At 40.3% G+C, this 19,416-nt stretch overlaps 1 protein-coding gene across 4 annotated transcripts in view; it reads left to right on the forward strand.

Annotated features, from left to right (window-relative positions):
- Positions 1-19,416, forward strand: part of CNOT10 (CCR4-NOT transcription complex subunit 10) — a 68,431-nt gene that overhangs the window by 41,455 nt on the left and 7,560 nt on the right. For 3 of the 4 annotated variants that reach the window (XM_022553753.3, XM_022553752.3, XM_089918978.1), the window contains exons 14-17: positions 12,550-12,663; positions 16,104-16,234; positions 16,800-16,835; positions 17,032-17,159. In XM_022553753.3, the coding sequence (XP_022409461.2) occupies positions 12,550-12,663; positions 16,104-16,234; positions 16,800-16,835; positions 17,032-17,159 (409 nt within the window). The remainder of the gene's footprint in view (positions 1-12,549; positions 12,664-16,103; positions 16,235-16,799; positions 16,836-17,031; positions 17,160-19,416) is intronic. The other variant, XM_089918976.1, reaches the window with a different exon arrangement.

The raw sequence follows: 19,416 nt of genomic DNA on the forward strand, positions 1-19,416 counted from the left end.
TGGCCTTTATCATTTGTCTTGTAACATTGTTTCTGGTATTTAGTTTTGTTTTGTTTTGGCTGCACTGGATCTTCATTGCGGCACACGGGCTCAGTAGTTGTGGTGCACAGGCTTAGTTGCAGTATATAGGATCTTAGTTCCCTGACCAGGGATTGAACCTGGGCCCCCTGCATTGGGAGCACAGAGTCTTAACCACTGGACCACCAGGGAAGTCCCTCCGGTATTTTGTAAAGCAGAGTTTCATTTATTATCATATTTATCAATCTTCTTTACTTTTTTTTTCCATTTTGTGCAATGTTTGGAAAGGCCTTCTTGCCTCCAAGATTTAAAAAATAATTTAGCCATGTTTTCTAGCACTTTTACTGATACACTATCACAACCACCAATCTAAATTTGTTTCATCTAGAGTTTATTTTATATAAACAAATAAGGTATGGCTCTATCCATAATTGTGTAATTTTTCATAATAGTACATTTGATTAACGTCATTTAACTTTCCAAATAAATCTTGGAACAGAGCTATAAAATGCTAAGATTTCTGTCTAAACAGTTTTAAATTACATTTTTATAAAATAATGTACATATATTTTTTTAACATCTGTTTGCATAAAAAAAGTCTGGAGGGATCTATGTCAAAACCTTCCTAGTAATGGGATAACTGATGATTTTTATCTTCTTACTGGATATCTGTTTCTTCCAACTTTTAAAAAATGAAGTTACTTCATTAATCTTAGTGAATCCCTTTGGAGGAAAGACTGGCCAGCAGATGTGCCCTTTTCTGGTCATGTATTGTCAGGTCAGTGTGTTCATGGCACTGCATTACTGTCAGCGAGCTCAGGGCTTCAGGCATCCTGTTCAACAAAACAGCAGCTTTTTAATCTCTTTATTTTATTCTGTCAGATTCCTACTTTGCAGTAATAACCTTTCTTTCCTGGGTTTTATGTATGTGTATATTCCCCCTGTATCCTATTGTCAGGAGGAAAGCATTAATCTTATTATATGGAAGGAAATCTAAGATCTCAAATTTAGTTAGAAATGAGGAGTTGGTAATATAAGGTTTTGAAAGCAGTGTTTTGATTTTTTAAAACTTGACAACGGTAACTGTTTTTTTCAGTAATCTTCAGTTATATTAAAATTTCTTGAATTCTTATTTCTTGTATGAGTCATAAGATAGCAAGAAAATAAAAAAATACTATGACAAATTACTGCTGAAACAATGGCAAAAACAAAACATACAAAAGAATGTTGTGGGACTCCCTGATGACACAGTGGTTATGAATCCGCCTGCCAATGCAGGGCACGCAGGTTCAATCCCTGGTCCAGAAAGATCCCACATGCCACAGAGCAGCTAAGCCCATGCACCACAACTACTGAGCCTGTGTTCTAGAACCCGCGAGCCACAACTACTGAAGCCCATACGCCCTAGAGCCTGCGCACCGCAACTTCTGAGCCCACATGCTGCAACTACTGAAGCCTGGGTGCCTAGAGCTGGTGCTCTGCAACAAGAGAAGCCACCACAATGAGACGCTTGCACACGGCAACAAAGAGTAGCCCCCACTTGCCACAACTAGAGAAAGCCCGCATACAGCAACGAAGACCCAATGCAGCCAAAAATAAATTTTAAAAGTTTTTTTAAATTCCATTTTATTTCACTCCACAGCAATTTTTTTTTTCTTTTTTTTTTTTCTTTTGGCTGCATTGGGTCTTCATTGCTGCCCATAGGCTTTCTCTAGTTGTGGCGAGCGGGGGCTACTCTTCGTTGCGGTGCACAGGCTTCTCGTGGTAGCTTCTCTTGTTGCAGAGCACGGGCTTTAGGCGTGCAGGCTTCAGTAGTTGCGGCATGAGGGCTCTAGGGTGTGCAGGCTTCAGTAGTTGTGGCACGTGGGCTCAGTAGCTGTGGCTCGTGGGCTCTAGAGCACAAGCTCAGTAGTTGTGGTGCACGAGCTTAGTTGCTCTGTGGCATGTGGGATCTTCCCAGACCATAGCTTGAACCCATGTCCCCTGCATTGGCAGGAGGATTCTAAACCACTGCACCACAGGGGAAGTCCCTAAAATGGAATTTTAAAAAGAAGAAAAAACAGTCAAATTTGGGGATTCCCTGGCTGTCCAGTGATTAGGTATCTGCCCTCCCACTGCAGGGGGCACAGGTTCGATCCCTGGTCATGGGACTAACATCCCACATGGCGCGGCCAAAAAAATCAAATTCCAACCATATAACTAAAATAAACTCACTATGCTAGATTTTCATCCGAGTGGAAATGTGTAAAAACAGAGCAAATTAAGTAAAGCTAAACTGGGTTTGGTATAGTGAGCTGATGAGAAGGGGTGGATTGTAAATTTCAGCCAGTACCATATTTGGGAAAATGCTTTAATTTGCCCAAAAAAATGTACCATTTCTTCCCCAATATGCCTAATATTTTCTATACATTTCTCTGTTTATGGAGCCACCTGCATTTTATAGCTATCTCAAGGTTCATCTATCTTTAATAGGTTATTTTATATGGTAAAAATACAAGTAAGACAAAAGGTTCTGCAGTGTAAAGTGCATATTGGCCAATCTCAGTCCTCTGCTTCCTCTCCCTTGAGGGGCAACTGCTGACCAGTTTCCTATGTGTCCTTCCAGTGAGATTTCTCATTATCATCCCAGTATATGTATATATGGGAATTTTACACTACACCTGCAGAGTTCCACACTGCTCTATACCTTACTTTTTGCATTTGACAATATGTCTTTAGAGATTGTTCTATATCAGTACAGAGCTCTGTTTCATTCTTTCTAATGGGTGCATAGAATTGCATTATATGGATATGACAGTTTATTTAACACTGATTTATATTTAGCTATTTATAATGTTTTCAGTCTCTGCTATTACAAATAATGCTGCAGTGAATATCATTGTGCACAGTTTTTAAGGGGAATCCTTAATGATGAAGGTATTTGAAACGATATTTAAGTTTAACTTAATTTTTACAAATATATTTGAATGAATACTAATCTTAGGGTTGCTTTATGTATGCATATGCAATTTAAGACGTTTATGATTCCACACTGGTTGAACAGCTGCAGAGTTGTGTAATTTAACTTTACCTCCTGTAAGTGGCATTAAAGAGAAGGGTATGTGCAGGGTGGCATACCTCCTCTCAAAGAGTTTTGTGCCTTTCACAACTGTTTTCTTTCCACACACCCTAGTAGGAGGATTGGTGGTTTTCAGAGAAAATAAAACTACTTCCCTATTTTTGTGGAAAGGGGCAAAGTGTCTCCATAGGGAATTCCGTCATCATAAAGTGAGGTAAAGATGGGTTTGCTGATATATATTAACCTTTTTTTCTTATGGAGCAGATGGGAGAAGGGAAATGGAACAAGACAGAAGGAGCCTTAGGGTAGATTTATAAAAAGAACCGCTCCACAGGACAGTAGTAATGGTAATGTGGAGACAAATGGTGTGGGGGAAGGAGTCGTAAAAGATTTGTGTGGTAATTTTCAAAGCTATAAAAGCTCCCAGCGCAGTTGGGTGTGTTAAAGGGCAGTTCCGTGGCAGGAGCCAGCTGTCTTCTACAGAAAGGGGTCTGAGCCCAGTGGTTCTCTGTTGAGATCCTGGAATTCTTAGAGATTTCATCCATTTCTGACCTGAATTCTTTTATGTGATTGGAAATGTGTGTGACTAGTGTATAGTTTAGTTTTTATGGACTATTATATTTGACCCCTCTGTTCTACAATACCCAAGACACCAGTGCAAAACCTCATTTCCTATTTCCAGCATAACTAATATGCTGTAAATTATCATGACTGTTCTAATGGCCACTTCTTAGCATATGGTTCAGAGCTTCTTGACTATTTTCTTTTTTTTTCATTTGTATGTAAAAGAAGATGGGGCCAAAAAAATTCATTCTAACCGAGTTACAAGTATGTTTTCAGAAGGCATAGGACACCTGAAGCAATTGTGAGATTCCATATTAAAATCAAGGTAGCTTTCAGGGCTTCCCTGGTGGCGCAGTGGTTGGGAGTCCGCCTGCCGATGCAGGGGGCATGGGTTCGTGCCCCAGTCCGGGAGGATCCCGCGTGCCGTGGAGTGGCTGGGCCCGTGAGCCATGGCCACTGGGCCTGCGTGTCCGGAGCCTGTGCTCCGCAAGGGGAGAGGCCGTGGCGATGAGAGGCCCGTGTACCGCTAAAAAATAAAAAATAAATAAATAATAAATAATAAAATAAAATCAAGGTAGCTTTCAGAAAAATATCCTCACAATTAAAACAGAAATTTGTCCTCCAAACAGGAAAATGTCTCAGAAATCAACTAAATAGTTTAATTGTGAGGCTCAGATGAACTTAGAGATACCCATATAATGGATGAAGAAAAGCATATATATAACGACACTGTGAGAATATTGCTTCAGTTCCTTAACCACCTAAAGCTCTGCAAAGCCATTGGTTTCATTCAATTAAGAAAACACACACAGGGACTTGCGTGGTGGCGCAGTGGTTAAGAATCTGCCTGCCAATGCAGGGGACACGGGTTTGAGCCCTGGTCCAGGAAGATCCCACATGCCATGGAGCAACTAAGCCCATGTGCCACAACTACTGAGCTTGCGTGCCACAACTACGGGAGCCCACGTGCTTAGAGCCTGTGTTCTGCAACAAGAGAAGCCACTGCAATGAGAAGCCCATGCACTACAATGAAGACTAGCCCCCGCGCACCATAACTAAAGGCTGTGCACAGCAGCGAAGACCCAACACAGCCAAAAATTAAATGAATTAATTTATTTTTTTAAAAAAAGAAAACACTCTGTAGCCTTGAGTTAAATAAATGCGATGACTTTAAATTTTTAAAATAGAAGATTCTATTTCGTTCTAAGAGAAATGAGAACTTGTCCATGCAAAAATTCCATAGCAGCTTTACTTGTGATAGACAAAAAGTAGAAATAGCCCAGTCATGCATCAGTGGGAGAATGGATAACTAAATTACAGGCCAGGAATTCCCTGGCAGTCCAGTGGTCAGGACTTCACGCTTCCACTGCAGGAGGCACGAGTTCAATCCCTGGTCAGGGAACTAAATCCCGCATGCCCCGCAGTGCAACCAAAATTTTTTTAAAAAGAGTTTAAAAAAATAAAAAATATATTGCAGGCAACTCTGTGTATTGGAATGCTACTCAGCTGTAAATAGGAACAAGCTGCTGATGCACAAGTCAACATGATATGAAACTCAAAACATTTTGTGTTTCTTCTTTTACTCAATATAAGGTACATGCTGTATGATTTTATTTATGCTATTTATACGACAGGCAAAACTATACAAAACTAACTTATGTTCATAGAAATCAGAACAGTGGTTGGGGAACTGACTGGAAGGAATCTTTCTCGGGTGAAAGAAATATTCTGTATCTTAATTGGGCTGGTGGCTACTTGTATATATTCAAACTGTGCAGTTAAAATGATGTATTTTAAGGTATAAAAATTATACCTAACTTAAAATTTTTAAGGTATTTTGAAATATTTCAAAGTTAATATAATTTTAAATATATTATTTGGGGAAATATAATTTAACCACTAATGATTGATAAATGGTCAGTTTCTCTTACATATATATCACTTATGGGGTGATATGACATGGAAAACTTGGTTTCTTGACAACAGCAAAAAAACCCTTTCTTTGTATTTTACGTGTATTCCTTAGACCCTAAGACTGCAGTGTCCGGTACCAGAACCACTCATCACATGTGGCCCCTGAGCACATGAGATGTGGCTGGTGAAAGGTCAGATGTAGGACACACACTGGATTTCAGAACTTTAAAAAATGTAATATATGTCAGTAATTTTTTATATTGACTGTGTTAAAATGATATATTGGATTAATTTAAATCTATTAAAATTAATTTCACCTGTTTCTGCTTTTTTTAATGTGTCTACTAGACACATTAAAATATAAAATTACACTCGTGTCCCCAATTATATTTCTGTTGGACAATGCTGCCTCTAAGGTTTTAGAACTGTTTGAAGTGTTTGTATTTGTTGATACATGGTTTCTACAAATGTATAGTATTGTTCCTATGCCAGTTTTCTCACATGCCACAAAATTTAGCTGAATATCTCTTCTGAAAAATTTGTCTTTTAAAGGCCTAAGGTCCAAATGAATCTTAGAATGTAGAAGCATGTGTGGGATTGATATGTTGGCCATTTGCTTTGATTTAAATATTAATGTTGCCACATGCATTTGGGAGATAATGATTGTCATATAGTGATTGGTTATAAGGATGTACTTTTTTTTTTAAATAAATTTATTTATTTCTGGCTGCATTGGGTCTTCGTTGCTGCGCCCGGGCTTTCTCTAGTTGCGGCGAGCAGGGGCTACTCTTCGTTGCGGTGCGCAGGCTTCTCATTGCAGTGGCTTCTCTTGTTGTGGAGCACGGGCTCTAGGCATGTAAGTTTCAGTAGTTGTGGCACGCAGGCTCAGTAGTTGTGGCTCACGGGCTCTAGAGCGCAGGCTCAGTAGTTATAGCACACGGGCTTTAGTTGCTCCACGGCATGTGGGATCTTCCCGGACCAGGGATCAAACCCATGTCTCCTGCATTGGCAGGTAGATTCTTAACCACTGTGCCACCAGGGAAGTCCCAAGGATGTACTTTTAATATTTTTTTAAGTCAAACATTTATTGACTGTGTCACTCATATCTTATATTTATAAAACAGCTTTATTGAGATATAATTCACACATACCATACAATTCACCCATTTAAAGTGTACCATCCGGTGTTTTTTAGTATATTCACAGCATTGTGCAGTCATCAGCACAGTCAATTTTAGAACATTTTCATCACCTCAAAATGAAACCCTGCACCCTTTAGCTGTGACCCCTTTATCCCCAATCTACTCCCCAGCCTTAATCTACTTTCTTTCTCTATAGATTTCACTGTTTGGGACTTTCCTATGAATGGGATCATATAATACATGGGCTTTTATGACCTCTTCCACTTAGGATAGTGTTTTCAAGATTTATCCAAGTTGTAGTCTGTATCAGTACTTCATTCCTTTTTATTACTGAATAATATTCCATTGTATGTATATACTACATTTTGTCTATCCATTCATTGATAGGCATCTGGATTGTTTCCATCCTTAGGCTATTAAGAATAATGCTGCTATGAACATTCATGTACAAGTTTTTGTGTAGACATATGTTTTTCTTTTTCTTGGGTGTATACCTAGAAGTAGAATTGCTGGGTCCTATGGTAACTGTTTAATCATTTGAGGAATTACCAGGCTGTTTTGTAAAGTGGCTGCACCATTTTACAATCCCACCAGCAGTGTAGGAGGGTTGCAGTTTCTTCACATCCTCACCAACACTCACCTTACTTTGAATATACATTGTAGTGGATATGAAGTGGTATCTCACTGTGGCTTTGATTTGCATTTCCCTGAAGACTAATGATGTCAAGCATCTTTTCCTGTGCTTATTGGACATTTGTATCTCTTCCTTTAGAGAAATGTGTATTGAGATCCAAGACCCTTATCAGATATATGACTTGCAAATATTTTCTCCCATTCTGTCGGTTGTCTTTTCACTTTTTTGGAGGTGTCCTTGAATCGCAAATATTTTTCATTTTGATGAAGTTCAATTTATGTTTTATTCTTTTATTGGTCGTGCTTTTCGTGTCATATCTGAGAATCCTCTGCCAAATTCAAGGTCATGAGGTTTACCCCTATATTTTCATCTAAGAGTTTTATAATTTTAGCACTTAAGTTGTCTTTGATTCATTTTGAGTTAATTTTTGTATACAGTATGAGGTAAGAGTTCAACTTATTAATTCTTTTGCATACTAGTGGTATCTTATGATAAAGAAATAAGTTCATAGGATTAGTCACATATTAACATTTTAGGGAATTCCCTGGTGGTCCAGTGCTTAGGACTCGGTGCTTTCACTGCGTGGCCCGGGTTCAATCCGCAGTTGGGGAACTATGACCCTGCAAGCCAAGTGGTGCAACCAAAAAAAAAAATTTCATTGTCGCATAGTGTTTTAATAACTGTCATGGATATGTATGAAGTCTTATATGTTGCATAATATAGGACATCTTTGTTATTCATTCTGAGATTATGATATTAGCGAATTTTTAGTTTCTAAAACTAAATTGGAGGCTTCTCCAGAACCTGGAAAAGAGTATAACTACTAGAAAAGGGTAGGAAATAACACTGAGGCCAGACTTAAAGCATACAAGATAAAAATGAAATTTCAATTTGTCTTTTTTTTTAATAAGAGGCTCAAAATGGATAAAAGGGAATGTTCAGACCAAATTTAATTAGGCCCAGTTATTCCACAGGTATAAATTATGGAACCTTAATTAGTTCTTTTAGACTCTGATGTGACACTCAGTGAATTATTTCCCATTCAGTTAAAAGGGACCTCCCTTGGGCCAGTGTTTATAAAAGAAGATGAGTCAAACAAATGGTTGATAACATTAATATTACAGGCAGTTTTAGTGTACTTAAGGAATCATATTTCTTTTGGTGGTTCTGTTATAGCTCATGAGACATTCCTAAAACAGGTTTATAGCTAATAATCTTTTGAATCTCATATTGCTCTTGCTAGAGACTTGACCCCATTTCAGTCTTACAGCTGGGTCTGGTCCTACTGAAACTTTTTTATCTAATAAACTCTGCCAAAGCGGGAACCTGCCTGTGTGACATATCCTTCACCTTATCAGCAGTTTGTGTTCACATTGGCATGATTCACACCTGAGTCCCAGGACCCCATTCAGCTGAACTGATGATCACATTGATCACAAGCGGGGGTTAGAATAATTCTTCAGTGGTCTCCCACTCTGGAGAAACCCCACAGGGCTTCTGCTGACATTGAACAAATCATTTAACCCCTTTGGGCCTTTCATTCCTCTTCTGTCAAATTGGATTGCATTGTCTTAAGGTCCTGTCCATGTATAAAATGCAATGTCTGTGACTGTTGCATTTTATTTGCCACCAGGGGTAAGACTGGGTTCCTTGAGATGCTAGATTTGGTTGAGGAGGAAAACTTCTTCAGCTTCTTTGAGCTGGGCTTATATTAGTGTTGGATTTGGGGTGTGTTTGTCAGTAAGATTCTTTTTGCACAGAACTGTTATTAGAAAGCAAAATGTTAAAAAAAAAAAAAAGAAAGCAAAGTGTTTACAGAAGACATGAAGTGAAAAACTTATCTAATTTAACTTTTTAATTTTCTTGAATGGGAAGTTGACAGGTTTAACATTTTCTAGATTTTTGTAGCTAAATGGGAACAGCTTGTATATTTTTTTAAATTTTAAAATCCAGTACCATGTTCAGTTTATTGGAAGAAATTCTTTATAGGATTTTTTAAGCCAGTTTTTCAAATAACATTTGCCATGAAGTTACTTTGTGAATTTATTTTCCTTTGACCGATGGTGACTGACTGGATTTACCCCCATTTTAGCCTCTTTTGATATGGGTTGAGCTATTTCAGACACTTGGTTCATTTTACTCACAGAATAAATGGCTTGACAAATTTTAATGCCCAGTCTTAACATAGCTTGTTGCTGTAGTTTGGTCCTTTAAGGAAAATTATTTCCCCATTTCTCTTTCTTCTTCTTCATCTTTTTGTTCCTTTCTTTTCCAAGGGTTGGCATTCTGTGGACCTAAAGCCAGCTCCTCCAGCATGTGGAGGAGAGGGTGGGGCTGTGTCAGATCCGCCACAGTAGGGGGGAGAGGCTAGCGTGTCCTTTCCCTTGAGGTATAGTTCTTCCAGTCTAATGAACTGTCAGATCCACTGAGTGGCTGGTAAAGCAGATTGGACAGTGACTCAAGGAAGTAAGAAAGTAGTGGGGCAGGCTGGTGGGTGGGGGTCAATATTTTAAGTAGCAGCTATCAGAAGTAAAGTGATTTCTCCAGAGGCTCAGTAGAGAGAGCCGTGCGTGTTTCTAGTGTGACTGGTCTGCAGGAATTATGTAGAGTGGAGTGTTGTTTTCTAAGAGGAAAAGGAGGATGAGTGAGAGGGTGGTGAGAGATGAGTTAGGGTGCGTTGGAAGGCACTCTGAGAAGAGGAGCATAAATGCCCCAAAGTTTTGCATTCACATATTCAAGTATTTTTTAATAGGAGGCTTGTATTATTAGTATAAATCTTTCACCCTGTTCTAATTTGATATGCTATCTTATGGGGAAAGAGGTAAAAGCTAAGGAAAACAAGATCTTTACCTTATACATAATTATAGTTTGGGAAACAGAATCCTGCTGCAAATCTTACATGACTGATTTCTGGACCCAAAGTGGGCTTGACAGTGGGCTGGAGCAGTAATAGCCCCCCTACTGTCACGAGAGGCCAGGGCAGGCTTTTCCCAGCAAGCCTGCCTGAGGTGAGGCCTGTCCTAGACTCTAGGACCTAGAGCATGCAGGGTGACTCCCCTGTGTTTGGGAGCCGGGAAGGAGCTGGCCTGGTCAGCAAGGTGGCCTGCCAGCAGGACAGGTGGGGGTCTGGGTGCCTGGAGAAGAAAATCTAAAATGTTGAAAGCTGTGGTCTTCAGTGATTACCTATTAAACACCTACTGCAGATGGTGAGAAATTGCTCTCATCTTTGTGTAGGAAACAAAAGATGCAGGCTTCTGCTTTTAAGGAACTGTGTTTTACCCTGGCCTTTGGCAAAGTCACAGATGAAAACGGATATTAAATTGTATGACTGCCATGAGCTGATGGTGGTCTTGGGCCTCTGGAGACTTAGGCCTTTAAACGTCATTCGTTGTCTTCATAATGCATATCTGGCTGATGAATGAATGTTTATTGCCATTTAAAAATAAAACTACAAATAAACCAAAAGAGGAAATTAAGTCACCTAATCTTACCACACAGAGCTTAACCACTGAAGTGCTCCTGAAAATGGGAGATAATTAGCCAGTGCCTCCGTCCTGTGGGCCCTGGAGTCTTCCATCAGGGAGAGGACTTCCCCCAGGGGCCGTGGCTACAGGGTAGCCTTGCTAAGTGAAGACAGCTCTTGGAGACACAAGGATGACAGTCGGCTTGTTAGGAAAATCCCTTTGGAAGTAACACTACTTGCCTGCTCTTAAATTACTCTCTTCTATGAACAGGGTTCAGATTTTACATTAGGTGCTCAGTAACAAAATTTAAACTTGTAATGTTTCAATTAAATTCTGTTTTCTTCCTTTTTAAAAAGACAGATTACATATGCGTGCATAGTTATGTATGCATTAGGAAAATCATAATGTAATCTTTTCTTTCTGCTTTATTTTTAGGGCAATCTTATGAATTGACAGAGAAGCAGTGTGATAGGATGGGAAGAACTGTGAATTGAGAGTCCACAGTGTTGCCCGTTAGTTAGTCCAGATTTAATCACATACTCTAAGCTAGTGAATATATTTAATCACTTTGGATCTCAGTTTCTACACTGATATAAAACAAGGACCCACAGTGGGCAATCTTCTAGCCCTTATCATCATAACCTAAGGCCATAAATACCAATTTCCTCGTGCCAGTCTACTTTTCTGTGTTGTTAGGAGTTGAGGGGCTGCTTTTCGTTTAGTAGATAATTTTATAAGGCTCCAGCAACCAGGAGTGAGCCAGTAAGGAGGAAATGGCAGGCTGCTTCTGAATTTGCCTGGCTGTGCTTTTACCAGAGGGGCATTTCTGGTCAGAGGATTTCAGAGTGTTAGAAAACTCTGTGTTGCCAGGATGGTTACATTCTTCCTTAGACTAAAATTACAACCCAAGTGCATTTCATGATATACATATGTATTGTAATTTGTAAACATAACTCAAAACTCTGTATCTAAGTCAGGTCATTTGTGGTCGGCCATTCAGACCTCATTTCTATTTGACAAGGGTTTATTTTAAGATTGCTTTGTGGAGCGGTTGTTTAACATTCAAATGATCTATTAGTGTCAAGTCTTCGGCTAGACTTGTTTTAAATGAGCTGCCCCTTAAGTAGAAAACAAAACAGAAATTTAGGTTTCCAACCCAACCTAGCAAAATCGGTGTAACTTAAATTTTATACCTTCACATGTATTTATTCAGCCTGTTTTTTTCTTGAATATTCATTTAGGATAATAGTACCTATGTGAATGAAATTCTTTTAGTTACTCTTGATACTGTTGCTTAGCAAAACCTATAGACTTCTTAATAGTTTCAGAGGAGAACACTTTACAGTAAGCTGAGCTAAATGGATTTTTTAGTAAGTTAATTGTGTTTCTTAGCAGAGTCGCAAATGTGCTTCCATAGAGTTTCCAGGATATTAAAAGAAATGTTCTATGGAAGCAAGTTCTCACTAGGCCATTAACTTTATTATTTTTTTACAGGCTAAATATATATTGTAACTCCATTTGGTTATTTTGTTGGAGATGGGATGGAAGCTAAAGATGATTTAGGTAAATAGCTAAACTGAACCTCAGACGGTAGTTTACACATCATTCTAATTCTTACCATTAGTACCGTGGCTTCCTCTCTCCTTTCCTGGTGTCCAGATTGCCACAGCTATAATTAGGGAGCTCTTTCCTGTTTAACAAATATCATCGTCACTTTGTAACTCAGGTCTTCAGCCCTTGCCTTTTGTGTTCCAGGTGCTCCATACTCGCCTGTAGTGCTTACGTGGCTCTGGCTTTGGGTGATAACCTTATGGCTTTGAATCATGCAGATAAACTTCTTCAGCAGCCCAAGCTGTCAGGATCCCTGAAGTAAGTGTGACTTGCCCTGTGTGTCCCTGGTTTGTTTTCTTTGGAGGGTTTCAGTTAGTTTGTGGTGCATATTGCTTCTTTTACTCCTCCAGTGGAAAATTATCTTAGGGAAAGCAAAAAGTTTCTTTCTTAATTTGGTAATTGTGTGTTTGGTAGTGAAATTTTTTTCACTTGTTGCACCTCAAGGGTTATTGGAAATGGCATTTGCCGTTCTGAGCATTAGGAAGCAGAATCTTTGGGCTCTGTAGTGTCCACTGCTGGGTCTGACTGGAGCATGTTATCATATATTAGCTCCCAAACAAGCTTAGTCCTCAGGGAGAAGACCCACACAAAAAGGAGTTTGGTCAAAAGGATAAATCTGCTTTGAAGAATTAAAGTAGACAAATAAGAATTTTAAAATATTTTTCCAGACTACTGTACCATTTCCTGAGTACATGAGTTTTATTTAAACTCTTCAGGTGCCTCTTCAATATTAGTGTCATTGTCATGCTAAAATTTTTCTAAAGCACATCATCTTTTCTTTTATGGAAATTGAGGAAGATGCAGCATTCTTTGAATCTTTGTGTGATGCTGATGCTAGAAATTTTACCCAAGACCACAAGTACTCTGCATAGCATTAGGACAGTTGTTTTTTCATTCATCCTGTGGGTATATAGTTATAATTTCCAAAATATGTTCTTTTGCCTTTTAGCACCCTTTGTTTGTAACATGCAACATTTAGAACTGTGAGATCGTACTCTGAGGAACAATTCTATAAATGTTTAATTATTTTTGTCTTTTAAAAAAGTATTACTTTATATAATCATCTAAAATTAACATTGATTAAGGTTGTTTCAGGTCAGTGTTCCCCAAACATGCCTTGTGTTTTATTATTTTGGGGGTTTTTTCATGCTTTGTGTTAAAAAAAAAAAAAAATTAAAAGAGCATCCAGGAACATAGGAGAATTTGTCACAATTCAAGTGTGAGCGCTCCTGCTTGCCTGTGAGAAAACCTTGTCTAATATCCAGGCCTGGAGGGTCCTGAGCTCGAGGTCAGGGCGGTCGCGCCTTCCCTCCTTCCCGTGGCCCAGCCCCGTGAAATACCAGTCAGGAACGTCGGCCTGCGCCGCCCCACTGGACGTGCGCTGCTCAGATGTGGTGTGTGTGGCCGTCAGTAGAGCAGAGTTGTGTGTGTTTTTTTTCTTTTTAACAAAAATGAAACACGAATCCTCTCTGCTTTTTTTAATCCTCTGGCTGACATTGTGATCACTATTCTAAAACAATCCCAATTAGATTCTTTACTTGGCATTTACTGGAGGGTTTTTAACCTCATTTATCAACTTCTTCCCTCTGAACGTCAAAACAATAAAATTCTTAGATTTTATGATTTCTTAGCCAACCCTGAGGGGTTGGCCAAGCCATGTCTGATAACTTCATCTTTAATTCTCTTAACTATTCTATCCTAAGCATTGGTTTCTAATTACTGGCCAGACCACTATCTTTCCAGTGAGGATGAGCATTTTCTGCCCATGGCAGCCCAGATACCACAGCAGCTTTACCCAGCTGCTTGTTGCCTTCCGTACACCTCATCTGGAGTTCTGGGCTCTGAGTGTCATGAAGGCATTTAATTTGATTTAAAAAAATTTTTAAGTAAATTCACAGAAAACAGTTTGAAGTCGTTCTTTGGATTTGTGTGTTTGTGTTTTATAATGATTATTGGCTTATAGATACTGCTTTAATGAAGTTTTTTAAAATATCTTATTTCAAAATACATTTGAGGTTACTGATTTTTTTTAAAAGCTGTCATTTCTTTTAGGGTATTTGGTGGGGAAGCAAAATAGAAGGGCATTACAGCTCCTGCTAGTTAGAAGAAAGAAATTGCTTAATAAAGAAATAGCTCTTGAGTGATTAATGTGCATAAATCCCAGAAAATGGTCAAACTGAAAAGAGCCTAAGATTTGAGGACCCAAGATCCATGTGGACAGATCAGTTGGGACAGGCCAACTAAAGGAGGTGAGAACTGAGCTGGCCTTTAAAAGGAGTTGGATTTTGGCCTGGCTTTGCACCCCAGGAGGCAAGGCCACAGGGAGCACAGTGGGGTGTCCTGCCCAGGACGCTGTGTCTGGTGGGAACAGAAGAATCTTTGGGGGAGTGAGAATGTTGACTGAATACAGGAAAGTGGGACCAAATTGTGGAGAGCTTTAAATCTATAAGTTTAGCTTTGTTTGTCTTATTTTGTTCTCAAGTAGAAAAAGTCATTAAGATTTTGAGCAAGGTGTAATATGGCTGAGGCTGTTTTAATTTTGAAAAATCAATCAGATGATCATGGGGAAAATGGCTCAAAGTAAGACTGGAAGAAGCAGGCTGTTGTAAACCTGGGGAAAGCACTTCTGCCCAACATCAGTGGACATAAAATAGATGATGTGAAAAGGAGGACACCTTTGGAATAGAAGTAAAGCTGATCCAACCCAGATCTGGTCTGGCGTCCTGGTGCCTTTTGACTGTTCCAGCAGCAGAGGCTGGAGGACCCTAATTCTTTTTTTGTTCTTTCCCTCTTTCTTTTCTTTTGCTGTGCTGCACAGCTTTCGGGATCTCAGTTTGCCGACCAGGGATCGAACCCTGGTATAGCAGTGAAAGCCCAGAATCCTAACCACTAGGCCACCAGGGAACTCCCTAGAGGACCCTAATTCTGATCCTCCGCTCCCGGGGAATCCATCCTCGGATCTGCCTCTTATTTTAGAACTTCATTACCTTCTTATGTTATTTTCTGTATAAACAGAACAGTGTAAATTTGCCAACTTTATTTTATTTTATTTTAAATTTTTATTGAAATATAGTTGATTTACTGCCAACTTTAAACTGCTCTCTTTTTTTTTAATTAATTTATTTTGGCTGTGTTGGGTCTTTGTTGCTGTGTGCGGGCTTTCTCTAGTTGCGGTGAGCGGGGGCTACTCTTCGTTGCGGTGCACGGGCTTCTTATTGTCGTGGCTTCTCTTGTTGCGGAGCACAGGCTCTAGGCACGCAGGCTCCAGTAGTTGTGGCACGTGGGCTCAGTAGTTGTGGCTTGTGGGCTCTAGAGCTCAGGCTCAGTAGTTGTGGCGCACAGGCTTAGTTGCTTCACAGCATGTGGGATCTTCCCAGGCCAGGGCTCGAACCTGTGTCCCTTGCATTGGCAGGCAGATTCTTAACTGCTGTGCCACTAGGGAAGCCCCTAAACTGCTCTCTTAATTGATATGTCATTTGTTCCTACTTAGCGAACATAAAAATTATTATATATTTAAGATATTTTTAAAGAGATAAAATTTAAATGACTCTTAATCAATCCATTTATAAACTTAGATTTCAATTCAAAGACTTGAAATATGTGAAACACACATACACCAAATTCTATTATACTTGGGTATTTTTGTGATGACCTACTTTTCAGTTTGGAATCTGGTTGGTTTTTTTTTTTCATTTTAGGTTTCTGGGCCATTTATATGCTGCAGAAGCCCTCATCTCTCTGGACAGAATCTCTGATGCTATTACTCATTTGAACCCGGAGAATGTCACTGATGTCTCCTTAGGGATCTCTTCAAATGAGCAGGACCAAGGTTAATGAGGACACATTTGATCAGAACTCTTCACCATTTCCACTGCCTTTCCGTTGTAACTCAGGCTGTGTGGAAATTTAACGGCACGGTTGTAAAGGGAAGGGAGTTTTAGGTCGGCACTGTACGGTTTTGGCTGTACTTACTTTATACTAATTGTTTGCTGAGGAGACCTAGGAGTTGATAATCACATGGTCTAAATTCTAACTTTTGAAAGGCTGATAGTGTTAGAACAGTTTGTTTTGATTCTTATATTTTTCTCTTCAGAGGGATTCCACAATCCAGGGGAGAGTAAAAGTATCGCATTCAAAAGTCAGTTTTAAATCATGGCTAAGTTTTTGAGGGAGTGAGACTAGTTTTCACTTTATTCAGGGTTATTTCTCAGGCCATGGTGGTGGTGGTGGTAGGTAGCATTCTCATATCTTTTATTAGAACCTGTACTACATGAAAAGGAAATACTGTGGTAGATTGCTTTAATATTAGATTTCCATTTCATAAAGGAAATTAGGTTTTTAGAAAATATACTCTGTTGTCCGACCCCCTCAGATTTATTTTCATGTCTTTGTAGGATCAGACAAAGGTGAAAATGAAGCAATGGAATCCTGTAAGTAAGACGTTTTGTAAAGACTTAAGTAGCCTGGCCTGCTTCCCAAAGACTCACCCTCGAGCCTCTGTGTCCTTCCTTTGTCCGCCTGAGGAGTAGAGCTAGGCTTTATTCTGAGCAGCTCTTCAGGCAGTAGAGGGGGTTGCTCCCTGGCCCTTGGCCTGGCCTCTTCACATGTGTCTGGTCTTCTCCCCAGCTGGGAAGCGGGCACCTCAATGCTACCCCAGTTCCGTCAACTCAGCCCGGACTGTGATGCTGTTCAACCTGGGCAGCGCCTACTGCCTGAGGAGCGAGTATGACAAAGCACGGAAGTGTCTCCACCAGGTGAGGCTGGGCCAGTGCCAGACCATCTTGTGAGGCAGCCAGCAGAGGGTTTGGAGTTTCTAGGCTCTGTTATTTTGTTTGAGGCTTCTGATCAGTTTGTTAAACATTGGAATATTACTCCTCCAGACATATTCTTGGAAGGTACACAACTGATTGTTGTTGCAAATGAACCTAGGCACCTAATGGAGAGTTTTCCTGAAGATTTTAATCATTGAAATTTCAAAAGATTGGAAACCATCTAAATAAGGGCTCACAAAAATCAATGGTGTGTCCATATAGTTGAACACAATGCAGCTGTAAACCCTATATACTAAAATGGTAACATATCCAAGACATATTAAGTGAAAAGAACAAGATGCAAAACAGTTTTTATATAATCCTGTATATGCGGAAAAGATCTCCAAATGAACACACCACAAACTGTTAACATTGGCTGCAGGGCTGGCAAGATAAGTACTGTGTAGATGGAGCACTGAACTGGGAGACTTTTCACTGGATACTCATGCTTTTTAGCTTTGAATTGTATAAATCTCTGTCCACTCAAAAAGTTAAATGACAAATACGTCTTTTAAGAAGAAGGGTTCACAAAGTCAGTACCAAAGAAAGTCTATATACAATAAAGAAAGCTCCTGGCAATGTGTAACTAAAACAGACCTTTGACTTCTACCACTGAGAGGGGCCTCATCAGCAGGTCTCAAGGAAGGTTCTGATTGGGCCTCTTTAGGTCACCTGCCCATCCCTGGACTGATCATGGGCAGGGACCCATACCTGTAGTAGGAGAACAGGTACTGCCATTGGCAGCCCCAGAGGAGTTTCCCAGAATTGGAAAGGGGTAATATCCTCAGAAGGATATTAATTCAGGACCTCCCTGGCAGTCCAGTGGTTAAGACTCCATGCTTCCAATGCAAGGGGCGTGGGCTCGATCCCTGGTAGGGGAACTAAGATCCCACATGCCGTGCAGCACAGCCAAAAGAGTTAAAAAAAAAAAAAGAAAAAATTAGGGGGAAGAAAAGGGTATTAATTCAGCGCATGTGCTTCTGGGCTAAGCCAAGGGAATAAGACAGTAGTAAATAAGTGGACATGATACAACCTTGCCCCCATGGACCTTACAGTTAGGAGATGTCTTCCTAAAAAGGGAATCGCAAGATCAGGGGTTATGCAGAATTTTCAGACTTCTAATATAGAAAGTTTGTGCCAGGGACTTCTCTGGTGGCACAGTGGTTAAGAATCCACCTGCCAATGCAGGGGACACAGGTTCGAGCCCTGGTCTGGGAAGATTGCACATGCCGCGGAGCAACTAAGTTCATGTGCCACAACTGCTGAGCCTGCGCTCTAGAGCCCATGAGCCACAACTACTGAAGCCTGTGTGCCTAGAGCCTGTGCTCCGCCACAAGAGAAGCCACGGCAGTGAGAAGCCTGCGCACCGCAATGAAGAGTAGCCCCCACTCGCCATAACTAGAGAAAGCCTGCATGCAGCAATGAAGACCCAACGCAGCCATAAATAAATATATAAATAAATTTATTAAAAATGAAGGGAAAAAAAAGAAAGTTTGTGCCAGATGGTGTATTCACCAGCAGCACATAAGAGAACCCACATCCCCATATGTTTGCCAGAGTAACTGAAACTGAAATTAAACCTATTCTCAGAAGGTAAGGCGGCTTCCTATGAAGGTGACCTTGTTGTGTCTAGAAGTGAAGATTTACCGTGTGGAAAATAACCATGAGTGATATTTAGTCGACTTAGTGGCATCTGGTCAGCATTTCTGATCCAAAATCAGCAAAGTGAAGTGATGGACTGTCCAGGGAACGCGTTTGATCTTATCTAGGAGTTGAGTGCAGGAGTTAAACGGGAAGAGTTAAAATGTTGCGCTGTTCTCCGTGGCAAGGCTGGGCTATTGAACAGCCCTTTGGAAAGTGCCCGTGGCCCTCAAGGCCTGCAGCACACAGGCTTTGGATGTGAAGTTGCAGTGTGTACACTCTAGCTCAGGTTCTTGTGCAGCAGGTGGCCATGGCGGCAGCCACGCTGGGAGAGACAGATGGGGTCAGGCCTGGTTTGGGGTCTGAAGGGGGTTTTGTTTTGGTCCCTTGGTTTTTAGGTTAATCCAGTGGCTGGACCTTGTTAATGGGGAGGCCCACCGTGCCTGGGAGGGAGAACAATGATGTGTGAAGAGTTGGAAAGGGCTCAAGTAGAGGTTTCTGAGGTTGCCTGCCCACCACTAACCATTATGAACAGCCAGTAAGCAAAATACCATTCTCT

This window comes from Delphinapterus leucas, chromosome 10 (assembly GCF_059928025.1).
Source record: "Delphinapterus leucas isolate spDelLeu-1000000601 "Yukka" chromosome 10, BTC_Dleu_Yukka2, whole genome shotgun sequence".
NCBI lineage: Eukaryota > Metazoa > Chordata > Mammalia > Artiodactyla > Monodontidae > Delphinapterus > Delphinapterus leucas.